The sequence below is a fragment of the Rhineura floridana genome, chromosome 8 (assembly GCF_030035675.1).
Source record: "Rhineura floridana isolate rRhiFlo1 chromosome 8, rRhiFlo1.hap2, whole genome shotgun sequence".
In the NCBI taxonomy this organism is placed as follows: Eukaryota; Metazoa; Chordata; class Lepidosauria; order Squamata; family Rhineuridae; genus Rhineura; species Rhineura floridana.
The window spans coordinates 4909085-4922454 of NC_084487.1; the positions used below are offsets into that span (position 1 = coordinate 4909085).

General features: G+C 45.9%; 1 protein-coding gene across 1 annotated transcript; it reads left to right on the forward strand.

Moving 5' to 3' along the window:
• Window positions 1-2497: 2497 nt before the first annotated feature.
• Window positions 2498-13111, forward strand: LOC133363264 (carboxypeptidase A1-like). The gene is made up of 9 exons (XM_061582655.1): window positions 2498-2602; window positions 3618-3716; window positions 4703-4804; window positions 6521-6622; window positions 8327-8437; window positions 9421-9511; window positions 10807-11006; window positions 12561-12645; window positions 12883-13111. The coding sequence occupies exons 1-9, from the start codon at window positions 2513-2515 to the stop codon at window positions 13068-13070; spliced, it is 1068 nt and encodes a 355-aa protein (XP_061438639.1). The 5' UTR covers window positions 2498-2512; the 3' UTR covers window positions 13071-13111.
• Window positions 13112-13370: the final 259 nt, after the last annotated feature.

A 13370-nucleotide genomic window follows, 5' to 3' on the forward strand; every position in this document is an offset into this window, starting at 1 on the left:
ATAAATGTCTGTGGGTAAACACAATAAATGGCTTTTTTAAACTCACTTGAATTATCTTTGATCCCATGGTCAATCCGGACATGAATAATGTCCCCAGGGGAGGCAGGTCCTTGAGAAACGCCGAGGGGAAGCCAGCAGGCATATATACCCAAAGCAAACCCAGGAAGAATGTTTGTCCTGCCCATCATGAAGAGTCTCCTGTTCCTTGGCTTCCTCACAGCAGCTGCCTTCAGCCACAAGCTCTTTGTCGGGTGAGTACAGAGACTGAAAGAGGTGAGCAAAGCCATGAAGGTCACATTTCGCTGTGTTTGTAGACCCTTGCAGCAAACTTCCTTTATTATGTTTGTAACCTGCATTTCCTCCAAGAATAAAAAAGGAGATGGACATGTGAGGGGGTGTCATCTCCTTTTATATCTGCATATCTTCCTCATCCACCTATTTCTCTTCCGTTCCCAGAGATCAGGTCCTCCGCGTCAGGGCGAATGGCGAGGAGCAACTGGCATTGCTAAAGGAGCTGGCAGAATGGGTAGACTTGCAGGTAAAGAGGGCGGCAGGTGAAGTGGTTCTGTGGGCACGGCTAGAGCGGGGTAGACTTCGGCACTCCAAATGTGTTTGTGGCTGTGGAAACAAGGAGGAAAATCGCTCTCTTTGCTCCTCACCGGAAGGCATGGGAAGGTATTTGAGGGTGGTGGTGAATTAGGGATGGAAAGATCTGCCAGTTTCGGTTCTCTCCATTCCTCATTTCTCCAGTGTTAAATTCATTTATCTACGTTTCTACAGAGATATGTGAATTTATTTCCCCCCCCAATCCTCATGAAAATTCTCCACCATTTTAATGCGAATTTCTCCAAATAAACACATTTTTGCAGGAGGTTTTGACAAAGGTACACATTTTTGCAACCCATTTCCCATTACTTCATGCCTTTTTGCCTGTTATTTTCAGTCGTATTCATTTTTATGCACACTTTCCCCTAATATATGCATTTTTTAAGTGTTGTTTAATTGGCAAACTGCATCCCAAAATTCGAATAAATGCAAATTTCGAAGGATGGCTGTGTTTCGGTTCTCATATTGTTTTGGAAATTGCAAATTTAATAAATTCTGCTTGAAATGCGAACTGAATTGAAATTCTCACCCATCCCTAGAGGTGATAAGTGTTCAGTAGCTGAGACCCCACCCAGCCAACAGTTGTGGTGGTGAGTGACCAGTGTGTTCACTTGCTGCAAACCACAGGAATTGTTAGAAGACTGTTTGCAACATCTGTGGTTTGTGACAGGGCTTGATCCCTAAGTTATTTGACATTTTCTGCCCCCTCCCCAATTAACATGGGTTGCTGTTGCAATCCATTGGGAAGTTCTCTTGCACAAGCCCCACTGAAGGGCTGTTCAATGAGCACTCATCCTGATCTGCCTGCACAAAGTTTACATGGATGTTAAGATTATTCTGAGTATTTGCTCTGATTTGTTTGCAGCGTTCATCCTGCCTTCATCCTGATTTGCTTGCAAAAACTAGTTGCAAAAACTAGAGAGGTAGTGGGCTCTCCGACACTAGAGGCCTTCAAGAGGCAGCTGGACAGCCATCTGTCGGGAATGCTTTGATTAGGATTCCTGCATTGTGCAGGGGATTGGACTGGATGGCCTTGTAGGCCCCTTCCAACTCTGCTATTCTATGAGTCTATGTTTATACATCGTCCCAATAATAATTAATTAATTCCACGCTTTTCAGTACAAAACATTCCCCCATCGCTTGCCAAACCGCCAAAAAATCAGTTACTTTTTAAAAGCAGATTTGTTGTGCTAAGGTGACAGAAGGCTTTAAGCAAATACCACTTTAATTGTGCACACGTACGTTTTCTAGTATGTGCTTCAATCCCTCCTAGTGCAAAACACAGAGTGGAGGAGCCTGAAACTTTCTCTTGCACAACTCGCATCAATTTCAATTTAGTTTGTGGAGGAGAACTTTCCAGGGACTGAGGACCCCATGGTTCAGTGGACCTACCTGTCTTCTCTGCTGCCCTTTATGGTGTTCCAAATGCCTCTTGGACCTGTGAATGCTTGCCATGCAAAAGGTCCCAGGGTTGACCCCCTCAGCAAACGATTCTGCCGTTGCACAAAGGCAGAACTCTAAGGGCCCAGGTGAAATTTGCTCCGGATGTTCTACAGTGTCTTGAAAGCACTGCAGGTCAGTGTGTACGCGACGGTGTTTTCATGAACCCACAAAATGTCTTCTCTACATGATCTTTGAAAGGTGAGGCAGTCTTTTGACTGCTGTGTCATGGTGAGTTCCCGTATCAAAATTTAGTCGCTCAGCTCAGTGTTTGAAGGTTTTCTAGGCAACTCTTTCAAGGAAAGGATCCCTTGTGACCTTGACATTTGCTGGAACGCTTTGAAATATATTTGAAATTACCTGGACAAGTCAACCTGTAAAGTCTGAGTTCTGCTAACTTTCTTTTTCTTTTGAAAATATTATTGATTTCTGGCAAGGTCCGTCTAAGGCCAGCCTTCCAGTGGACATGAGAGTCCCTTTCCAGAGCCTCCAAGCCGTCAAGATCCTCCTGGAGTCCAAGGGCATCCCTTATACCATCATGATCAAAGACCTACAGGTGAGGGGGACTGAAAGAGCAGAGCTTGGAAAAGTTACTTTTTTGAACTACAACTCCCATCAGCCCCAGCCAGCATGGCCACTGGATTGGGCTGATGGGAGTTGTAGTTCAAAAAAGTAACTTTTCCAAGCTCTGTGAAAGAGCAGAGCGGCCGGCTTCCCTCTCTTTTCCAAGAAGGATCTTTTCCAGGACTTTCTTCCCTGCCCCCCAGCCCCAAGCCATGAAGGGAGAAGTAGGGCCACTGGGCATCTTCTGCACTGCACCCCCCCTCTCCATATAATTTCTTCAGTTTATAGACTGTCTCCTCCCAAGAGCTCAGAATGAATAACAGCAGGGTCATCGCAACACGTTGGTGAACTTGGGAAAGGCCAATATGTCCGTTTTGTTTTTTCTCAGGCCCTCAGTTTTCCAGGCTGAAGTTCAGTGCACCACCTTTCCATATTTATTTATTTATTGTATTTATATACCGCCCCATAGCCGAAGCTCCCTAGGCAGTTTACAGCAACTAAATATAAATTTAATAAATAAACAAGCAAACAATTAATTGGGGGTGGGAAGAGGCGAGAAGAGGAGGAGAGGAAGAGCGAGTCAGCATTAAAGGCGGGTTTACAGGAGACTCATTCATTCATTCATTCTTTGGGGCAAGGCGAGAGCCGGGAGGGAACCGGAGACCTTTCTCGTACTATACACATTTTTATATACAGTATTGCCTAACAGAAGCATTTTTGCAAGGCAATTTTCCTTAGCATTGTGAATGTTTGTATCATATTTTTCACTATTATATTCATTTATGTGCACCCTGTAGAGGATACATTTAAGAGAATCATTCTCAATCAGTCTCCAATTTAGTCAGCTGATGGAACATCTGATTGGGCCAAGGAGGCCCCAGGCTGTTTTGGGCCTTGCATGCCATCCTTCACCAACATCCTGAACTGAGCATGGGAAAGAGAGTCTGGGAGCAGTTTGAAACATTTTTCTTTCTGAGTATGTTTTTGATATTTATTTATTTAAACAGGATTTGCTGGATAAGGAAAAGGAATCCATGTTGCTGGCCAGAAAGTCTGAAAGAAACACTGGCACATTTAGCTTCTCTACCTACCACACCATCGAGGAGGTACTTTTGCATAAATGCATATATTTCCCCCCTTCCTACTGTCCACTACAAATGAAATTGTCTTTGAAAGTATATTTCCAGAGTAAATTGGAGTGGCAATTACACAGATTAGGCATCTGTCCACCTCTCCGAATCTACTGAGCAAAGACCTTGCTTTGGTTCTCAGCCAATGCCACCGCTACTGCAGGGATGCCAGCATTTAAAAGAGAGAGCAACCAACTAGGAACCTTTCCCATTGCTGCATTACTTTTTCCCATGGCAGAAAGAGCTTCAGCTGCTCATTTCAGCCTGTTACGGAACTCTTAATGGCGCAGAGCCTCCGAGCCAAAAAGAAAGTTGGCAACCTTTCCTTGTCACCATACTTTTACCCTGGCTGACCAAATCTAGGGAAGCAAGTGTTATGAGGGAGTTCCATCTCCCCTTCCCAGTTCTCTGCTTCTGGGAAACCTGATATATTGGGCAATGGAAAACAATGTAGCTGACCTAATTTCTGGGGGCAGCGTGTGTGTGTGCTGCTTTGCATCTGTTATTATAAATCCATCGAAAGCACAAGCGTGTGGGTCTCTGGTGGTGCAAAGTGCAAGCACAAGTCACTAGTGTAACGCACCGACTTTTTCACCACATTTTTTAACATGCAAATCCAGAGTGGGTGGGAACAGGAAAAGACAACAGCAGCCAAAGTAGATACTTTCCTTACAAAGCCTGGAGACCTTGGGAAGTTGTATGACATGCCCAGTTGGCAGCTTGGCACGGCTAAGACTCAAATAACAAAGAGTCTTGTGTCACCTTAAAGACTAACAAATGTATTGTGGCACAAGCATATGTATCTAATGAAGCAGACTACAATCTGCCATAATATATTTGTTAGTCTTTATGTGTTGCAAGACTCAGAAGAATGGCCATCTACCCTTCTGAAAATTCAAACTCAAATGAGATCCACAGTTGCACTGCTATACAAGGACAAGCAGTAAACTCCTACTTTTTAGATCTACAGTTGGATGGATGATTTTGTGGCTGAAAATCCAGATCTGGTCAGCAAAATGCAGATTGGGCAGAGCTATGAAGGGCAGCCCATCTACGTTCTGAAGGTAAGAAAGAATGGCATTCCCTGTTAGCCATTAAGGGTGTCCCAAACGCCAACAAGGCCTGTTTTGTATTTGCTGATAAACAGGTCCTGTTCCCCTTGCCTCTCTCTTCCCTCTCTTTCTCTCTTTTGTTCCCCTACATTGAAATGTAGACTGTAAGATCAGTGGGGCAGGGGTCTGTCTCTTTTGCTTATGCTATTCTGCAGAACCAGTTTGTATACCAAAGGAGCTGTTTCATGAATAACTCATATTAAAAATTGGCAGATTGTTAGGCCCTTTTATGATAATCAGATCCTAGCATTTTGATGCCAACAATATTCTGTGGACTGTGATGTTCCTATATTAATGTATATACGGTAAGTGTTGGTTGTTTAGAAGATACATGGTAAGTGGAGTGAAAGAGGAGGGGGAGTGAATGGGCAGTAGAATGCTAGATGATTGGCTGAGTGTTTAAAATGGCTGAACGTATAAAAGGAAGAGTGAGAGTGGGGGTGGATGAGGTGAACTGAGTGGGTTGCTTGGTGGGGTTTAGAGAGTTGTTTGCCAGGAGAGAGTGGAGAAGGAGGGGGGTGGAGTTCAGATTAGTATTGAGTAAAACCATATGCTTATGTGCCTTAAGAAGAAATCTTGTTAATCTTGTTAGCTTTGTTATTTAATAAATATATTTGGTTTACCAAAGGCCTGATCCTTGGCTGGGGTTTCACAGACCAGAAGGGAGGGTAAGGTAAATACCAAGGCTGAAGGATAACAAATGGTGGCAGCGGGGAAGGGTAGAATAACACCACAAGCAGTCTGAGTAAATCAAAGGGATTGGGACAGCTTTAGCACTCAGTCACAGAGGTAACCAGATAGAGAGACTCAGGCAGAGTCTCTGGGACTACTGGTTATAGGACGTGACTGGTAGTGCTGCCTAGCAGGGGGATCTGTTGAGATCTGTGCTAGAGCGGGGAGAGAAACCATATAAAAGGACAGTCCGGACTGGTGGAGTCCCTGGTGGTGCCTAGAGACTGGCAGTAACCACGAGCAGGTAGGAACCTGACAGGGAGAGCCAGGGAAGGGCGTCACATGGACATTGTGAAAAAATTGCATACATGAAGAATACCCATCCCTTAATAAACACCTGTCTAGAAGCACCAGTTGGCGTTGACCCGTAACAGGGCCTTTTCAGTGGTTGTTCCTTTTCTGGGGAATGCCCTCCCTGGTGAGATGCGTCTCCTTCATTATTTAATTTTATTTATTTATTTGATTTATTTGATTTATTTATTTGATTTATATCCCACCCTTCCTCCCAGCAGGAGCCCAGGGCAGCAAACAAAAGCACTAAAAACACTTTAACACATCATAAAAACAGACTTTAATATACATTAGAACAAAACATCTTTAAAAACATTTTTAAAGCTTTGAAGACATCTTAAAAAAAGGTTTAAAACATATTTATTTATTTTTTAAAAAAAGGTTTTAAAAACATATTAAAAAGCAGTTCCAACACAGAACGCAGACTGGGATAAGGTCTCCACTTAAAAGGCTTATTGAAAGAGGAAGGATATTGACTTTCAGGAGGAAAGAGAAGATTGTTTCCATCTGCTACTGCTGCAAGAAGGATAGTCCTTCAAAAGTGCTGCCTTAGGAACCCACCTACAGTCACTTTGCGTTAAGATCAGCCAGGCACAGACTAAAGCCCCTGCTGCTATTAAAAGAAGTTGTGGATTCTTCTTGCAGTTCAGCACGGGAGGGGTCAACCGTCCCGCCATCTGGATTGACACCGGCATTCACTCCCGAGAGTGGATCACCCAAGCGACAGGACTGTGGACAGCTAACAAGGTACTGTCAGAGAACATGCAGGTGCCTTTTTGTAAGGCTCAGAACACTCAATTTAGGCCTTCTGCTAGACAGGAATTGTATCTTAATGTCAGGTTAGGACAGGGGAGAGGAAGGTTCTGATCACTGCTCAGCCCTGAAGCTCAGTGGGTGTCCTTTGGCTGCTCAGCATCACCCAGTCTAATCTACCTCACAAGGTTGGTATGAGGATAAAATATGGGGGAGAGAGAAAACCTCTTCCAGCCTGAGCACCATATTCCCTTCTGGGCGAAACATGCCAGAGTGGGTGGGGCCAGAGGCAATAATGGGTGGAGCAATGAATGTAAAGTTTAGCTTTGACCAGTAGGGTAGGTTCTACACTCACTCACTCACCCCTCTCTGTCCTCCAAACTGGGTTAAATTAGTAGCAGGACATGCAAATCAGTACATTTATATATTAATGTATATTTTATATATATATATATATATATATATATATATGAGAGAAGAATCAACTCATTTGGTGTTGGAGGAGAGCTTTGCGGATACCATGGACTGTGAAAAAGGCAATTAATTGGGTGTTAGAACAAATTAAACCAGAACTGTCATTAGAAGCTAAAATAATGAAACTGAGGTTAACCTACTTTGGACACATCATGAGAAGACATGATTCACTAGAAAAGACAATAATGGTGGGAAAAACAGAAGGGAGTAGAAGAAGAGGAAGGCCAAACAAGAGATGGATTGATTCCATCAAGGAAGCCACAGACCTGAACTTCCAAGATCTGAACAGGGTGGTTCACGAGTCCGACAGATGCCATTGGAGGTCACTGATTCATAGGGTCACCATAAGCTGTAATCGACTTGAAGGCGCGCATGCACACACACACACACACATGCACACACACGCACACACACAAAAAGAATTGGTGACCTGCCCTTTGCAAGAAAGATGCTCAAGATGCTTGAGGGGAAAAAATTAATCTGAAAATTAGTAGCATGGTTTATCTTAAGCAGTTATCCAGTCTCCCACTCCAAAAGCCCGGTAATATTGCAGCTTTAACTCGTCAGCAGGAAAACAGAAAGGGGAGAGATGTTCCATGCATCTCTGTGAAGAGAGTTCTAAGGGTGAAAGTAGCGTGGTTCGCACATAATGCTAAAGCATGATTTTATCCTACAGTTTGTTTGAGCATGCAAACGCAGTCTGGAAAATTCACCATCGTTTGTTTTCTGTCAACAAACCATGATGTGAAACCATGATTTGTTGTTTGCTTACAAACGATGGCTTGCTTTCACTATGGTTTGGTGCAGTGTCTGAAGCAAATAGCCTTGCTTCATCATAGTTTGTTTGGCCACCCCAACCTAGATGCTCACCAAGCTGCAAAGGCACAAATCAAGAGCAGCTGGAAAACAAGCCAAGCTTTGGCAAAACAAACCAATTTGTCTGCTTGTCTATGAGACGATTAATGGTTTGTTGAAGAAATGGTGGCTAAAACAAACCATGGCTTAATGTTATGTACAAAGGCATGTAAGGCAGGAATGAGGAACCTCAGCTTAAACAGAACATGTGAGAAATGGGTTCTGGTACAGTTGAGGAAGAAAACTAAAGAGGAACTGATCAAGAATGCTGGTTTGGAGACAACCTTCAACAACTACATGCAACTTTAGCTGATATATCAAATGGAAACGACTGCGCATAACTCATGGGGAACATTCCTGCTCCTGTAGATAGCCAGCGTATTTGGTAAGGATGCCTCGTTGACGGCAGTACTGGATTCTATGGACATCTTCTTGGAGATCATCACTAACCCCGATGGCTTTGCTTATACTCACACTACGGTAAGTTCTCCTGGAAGAAAAGGTTACAGAGGCAGGACCGGTTCAGCTATTTGATTAAACATGCTATAGAATAAGCTCCCAGACAAACTAGAATCCTTGGCAGGTACAGTACAAGAAGTGGGACCTGCAACAGAATGTTGCAGTGTGGACTGCTCCAGTTCAGCCACCAGCATAGCTGTGCCCTCTTCCAGGATACTCCAATCCATTCCTCTTTCTCCCAGGTTTTCATTCCTCCACCTCTAACAGCAAAGCAGGATTCTGTGGCATGCTCAGTTCTCAATGGCCTGTGTTTGGGTTCCCTCCCACCTTAGGATTTCCCCCCCTAAATAACTGTGTTACTCTGGCAAACCTTGGAGTTCCCCTGAGCCTGGTGCCACCTCCCTCTTGCACAGAGGTAGCCAACGTGGTACCACTTGGATGTCATAGACTCCAACTTCCATTGGCCCCAGCCAGCATGGCCAATGGGCAGGGATGATGGGACTTGTAGTCCAATGACACGTGGAGGGTACCATATTGGCTACCTCTGTGGTCCTGTGCATGGATGGATGGTGCTGTTTTGGCTGCATTAGGATCCATACATAGAGCTCTGAGAGGGCTTAAACATTTGGCACAGTCCAGATTCACAAGGACCATAACTGCATTGGCGGGACCTCAAAGCGCATCCAGTGCGCTCTGAGTGCAGAGCATATGACCTCCCACACACTTGCAGGCCGGGAAGAGTTCAGGCTAAACCCAGTTGGTTGCTTTCAAGTGCAAACTATACAAGATTTTGCAGTGTTGCAAGTTGCAATCCTGTTAATTAAAACTGATGTAGCATATACCAGCCTTCGCCAACCTGGTGCCCTCCATATGTTTTGGACCCCAACTCCCATCAGCTACAGTCAACACAGCCAGGCTGGCTGAGGCTGATGGGAGTTGCAGCACAAAGCATATGGAGGGCACCAGGTTGGCGAAGGCTGAGCTCAGTGTTTCTGCTCCTTTAGAACCGCATGTGGCGTAAGACTCGGTCGATCAACGCTGGATCTTCCTGCATTGGGGTGGATCCCAACAGGAACTGGGATGCTGGCTTTGGAGGCGAGTGTGTGAAGTATCCCACAAGAAGCAACATAGGGGGCAATTCTGTTGTCGCCTTGATGGTTTCAGTAACTAGAATGGCTTGCTACCGCTACTACTGTTAGGGTGATTGCAGAAAACCAATGTGGATGAATAGCACATTATCTCAGTGGCCTTGTTTCTTCAGAAACACCTGCATACCTCCATGATCAGCTGTGTGCTTTCTGAAAACGAAACAGGCAATCCTGTCGGTTCCCCCTAAATATTGTCCTGCAAGTACTAAAGCAACTTAGAAGAATTCAAACTTGTATTTGAATATCTTGAGTTATTTAACTTTTGTAAATTGTATTTTGTAAATTGTATTGTTATTTGTGCTTTTTGTAAGCTGCCTTGAGGGCCTTTGGCCGAAAGACGGGGTATAAATAAATTATAATATAATATAATCATCATCATCATCATCATCATCATCATCATCATCATCATTCCAGATGGGGGGTTAATACTGTAAACGAGTCATTCAGATATCACAAACGGGTAATTGCTAACGGGGCTTTTTTTTAGTTATCTGATTTGCCTGGAACGGGTCAATCTGGATTAAACGGGTGGAGAACAGATGCTGGCATTTTGATGCCAACAACGCTTTGTGGACAGTCCCTGCAACCAAATAAACACCTGTCTGGATACACCCTTAGTTATAAAATGGGGATAACAACGCCTGCTCTCCTGGTGTTCGCAAGGATTTCTCTAGGCTTCAGGTGGGAAATCTCAGGCCTGGGCCTGAATATGGCCCCCATCTCTCTCTCTCTCGTCTCTGTCTCCAGGCCAGGCTCCTCCCAAGCCACAACCCCACTCCTGCCCTGCCCTGTGCCTTCCTGGAGTGCTTCTGTCTGGCTGAAATGTGCCCTTGCAATTTATGACAGGTGTGGGGAACCTTTGCCCCTGAGGTTGCTGAACTACAGCTCCCAGAAGCCCCCGCAAGCATGGCCAATGGCCAGAGATGATGGGGGCTGCAGTTCAGCAACCCCTGGAGGGCCAAAGGTTCCCCACGCCTGGACTATGGTCATCCCTCTTGCTTGTCTGGGTGGAAGGTGAAGAGAGAGAGAGAGAGACTGTACAACCTCCTGACTTTTGTGTGGCTGAGATGTAGCCTCATCCATTGCTCCACCCACTTTTGTCCCTGGCCCCACCCACCACTGGAATATGGCCCCTGGAGGATTGCTTACGGGAGAACGTGGCCCTTATGTTGAAAAACATTCTTCAGCCCTGCTCCAGACAGGATCATGTCTCAGAGTCCTTCCTCACGGATTCTACCACAGGCCCTGGATCCAGCAGCAACCCCTGTGATGAAACGTACCACGGGGCCTTCCCTCACTCCGAGAGTGAAGTGAAATCCATTGCGGACTTCATCCTGGCCCACGGAAACGTGAAATCCGTCATCTCCATCCACAGCTATTCCCAGATGCTGATGTTTCCCTACGGGTATAAGACGGAGCCTGCCCCTGACCACCAGGAACTGGTAAGAGCCGGTCACTCCCAGCAAGACCACACTGCCAAGACCTGCTGTGGAAATGTTGGGTGGTAGGATCAGGCCGGAAGACTGTGGTGCCAAGATGCCCACGGTTCACGTTGTCATCTTCAGCTCAAAGCCAGAGAGGGCACCCGCCGTGCAGGTAGAAGGCTCCCAGGGTCAGCCCTTGGTACCATGCCTGAGGAAGTCCATCCTGGCTGAGACTGGCAGGGATGTAGTCCAAAACATCCAGAGAGCACCAGGTTGGGGAAGGCTGCACTACTGGCAGAGGGAGCCAATGTGGTGCCCCCTAAATGTGGTGCCGCCCTGTGCTCCTGCTGGGAGGAAGGGCGGGATATCAATCCAATAATAAATAAATAAATAAATAAATAATAAATGTTCTGGACTCCAGCTCCCATGGTTCCTGACCGTTGGCATTGCTGGCTGGGGCAGGAGTCCAGCAACATCTGGAAGGTATGCCCAGAAAGAGAGATCTGCACAATGCACACACATGGTGACTTCAGCTCACCACTAGTTCTCTCTCCCTTTCCCTCTCCTTCACCCACACACACACCCAGCGGGGAGTGTGGTGCAGTAGTGTAGTGGCAAATTCAGAAGTGCAGGGTCTCTTCAGGATAGTCATGACACATCCCCTCCCAGCCACACCCTCTTTTCCACTTTCCTTCACCTCCCTCGCGCTCTCGCGCGCGTTGCGAGTCCACACTCCGCTACAGCAAACAGACATCCCTAAGAGCCAATCAGCATGAAAGGAGAGGCTGTGGGTTAGCTGCTGAGAAGAGTCTTCTCAGGGGCTGGCTCAACTCTGTTCACTCTGATTGGCTCCAATCAGCACGAAAGGACAAGGACTCTCCTCAGTGGCTAATACGCTCCTTTTTCATGCTGATTGGCTCATACATAGGGACCTGTCTGGGACCCTGCCCCCCAAAAAACAAGGGGTCTATGACCCTTCACAGTGACTACCCACCTGATGGGGTGTGACACTTTCTAAGCTCTGACAGGAACTCTCCAACTCCTAACAATGACCATTCACGGCAGTGTTGACAATAATTAGCAAACTAAGCCTGGCTGGGAGTCCAGAGTCTGCGAGTTCAAATCCCCGCTCGTGTCTCCTGGGTGTCAAGGGCCAGCTAAAGATCACCCCACAGTGAGTGGCTCAGGGGTGACGTGCCCTGCCACCTGTGCAGCCATGGGCAAGCTGCAGAGTCCCAAGTAGCCCAGTTGCCCCCCCAGCTGGCAGTTGTGGACAAGGAAGGGGCTGGCTTGTGCAGCGGTGGCAAGCTGAGCAGGCCCTAGCCAGCTGGGGAGGACTAGCCTCAGAGGGAGGCCATGGGAAACCCCCTCTGAACGCCGCTTACCATGAACACCCCATTCATAGGGTCGCCATAAGTCAGGATCAGTTTGAAGGCAGTCCATTTCCATTTAAAGGAAGCTGATGCACAAAGAGTCCCGTTGTTCAGGGAAGAGGGAGAAGAGACCGGGAAGAAAACCAGCAACTGCAGTTCCAAACGTCAACTCTCCCCTTTTTCCTTGTTTCACATGCAGGATAACCTTGCTCAAGAGGCTGTATCAGCCTTGGCTGAAGTATATGGGACAAAATACACATTTGGAAGCACGATCGACACCATATGTGAGTAGTGGCTGTGTTTTGCCATGGATTCATCACAATCAGCACTGTTTCTGTTCCACTGAAGTTAGGTTTCCACCAAGTATTATGTTATTCACCTTGTTGTCTGCTTTTTAATATAAGTTACAAAAGAGCTACATCAATTCCCATTAGACTAGAAACCTGGTAAAACAGCAGAATAAAACATCTAGTATAAGCACTGGATCTGTTAGATTTTCTTTCCGTTTCCTCTTTCTGCAGACCAAGCTGATGGAACCACCATTGACTGGAGCTACAACAATGGGGTCAAATATTCCTATACTTTTGAGCTGAGGGACAAAGGCCAATATGGATTTCTCCTACCAGCGGATCAGATCATCTCAACGGCGGAAGAAACCTGGCTAGCGCTCATGAAGATCATAGAACATGCCCGAGATCATCCTTATTAACCTTATGAGGTTGCGGGTGAAGCTAACACGTGTTCCAGAGCGAAGCTTTGCCCCTTGGGAGTATAGCACCATTCTGCTAAAACCTCGAGATTCCATTTTACAATTTTCTCGTTCCTATTGAAGCTCACTTTGGCTGCATTCAGGTGTTGCAACAAACTATGGTTTCATCATGGGAATAAGCCTAGGCAAGCCCCGTGCCACCCCAATTCAGCCACAAGAAGAAGATTGGGAACGTTTTGTATTGACCACAGTTTACCATTTTCTCTGAACTCTAACCTATGGTTTATTGAAACAAGCCAG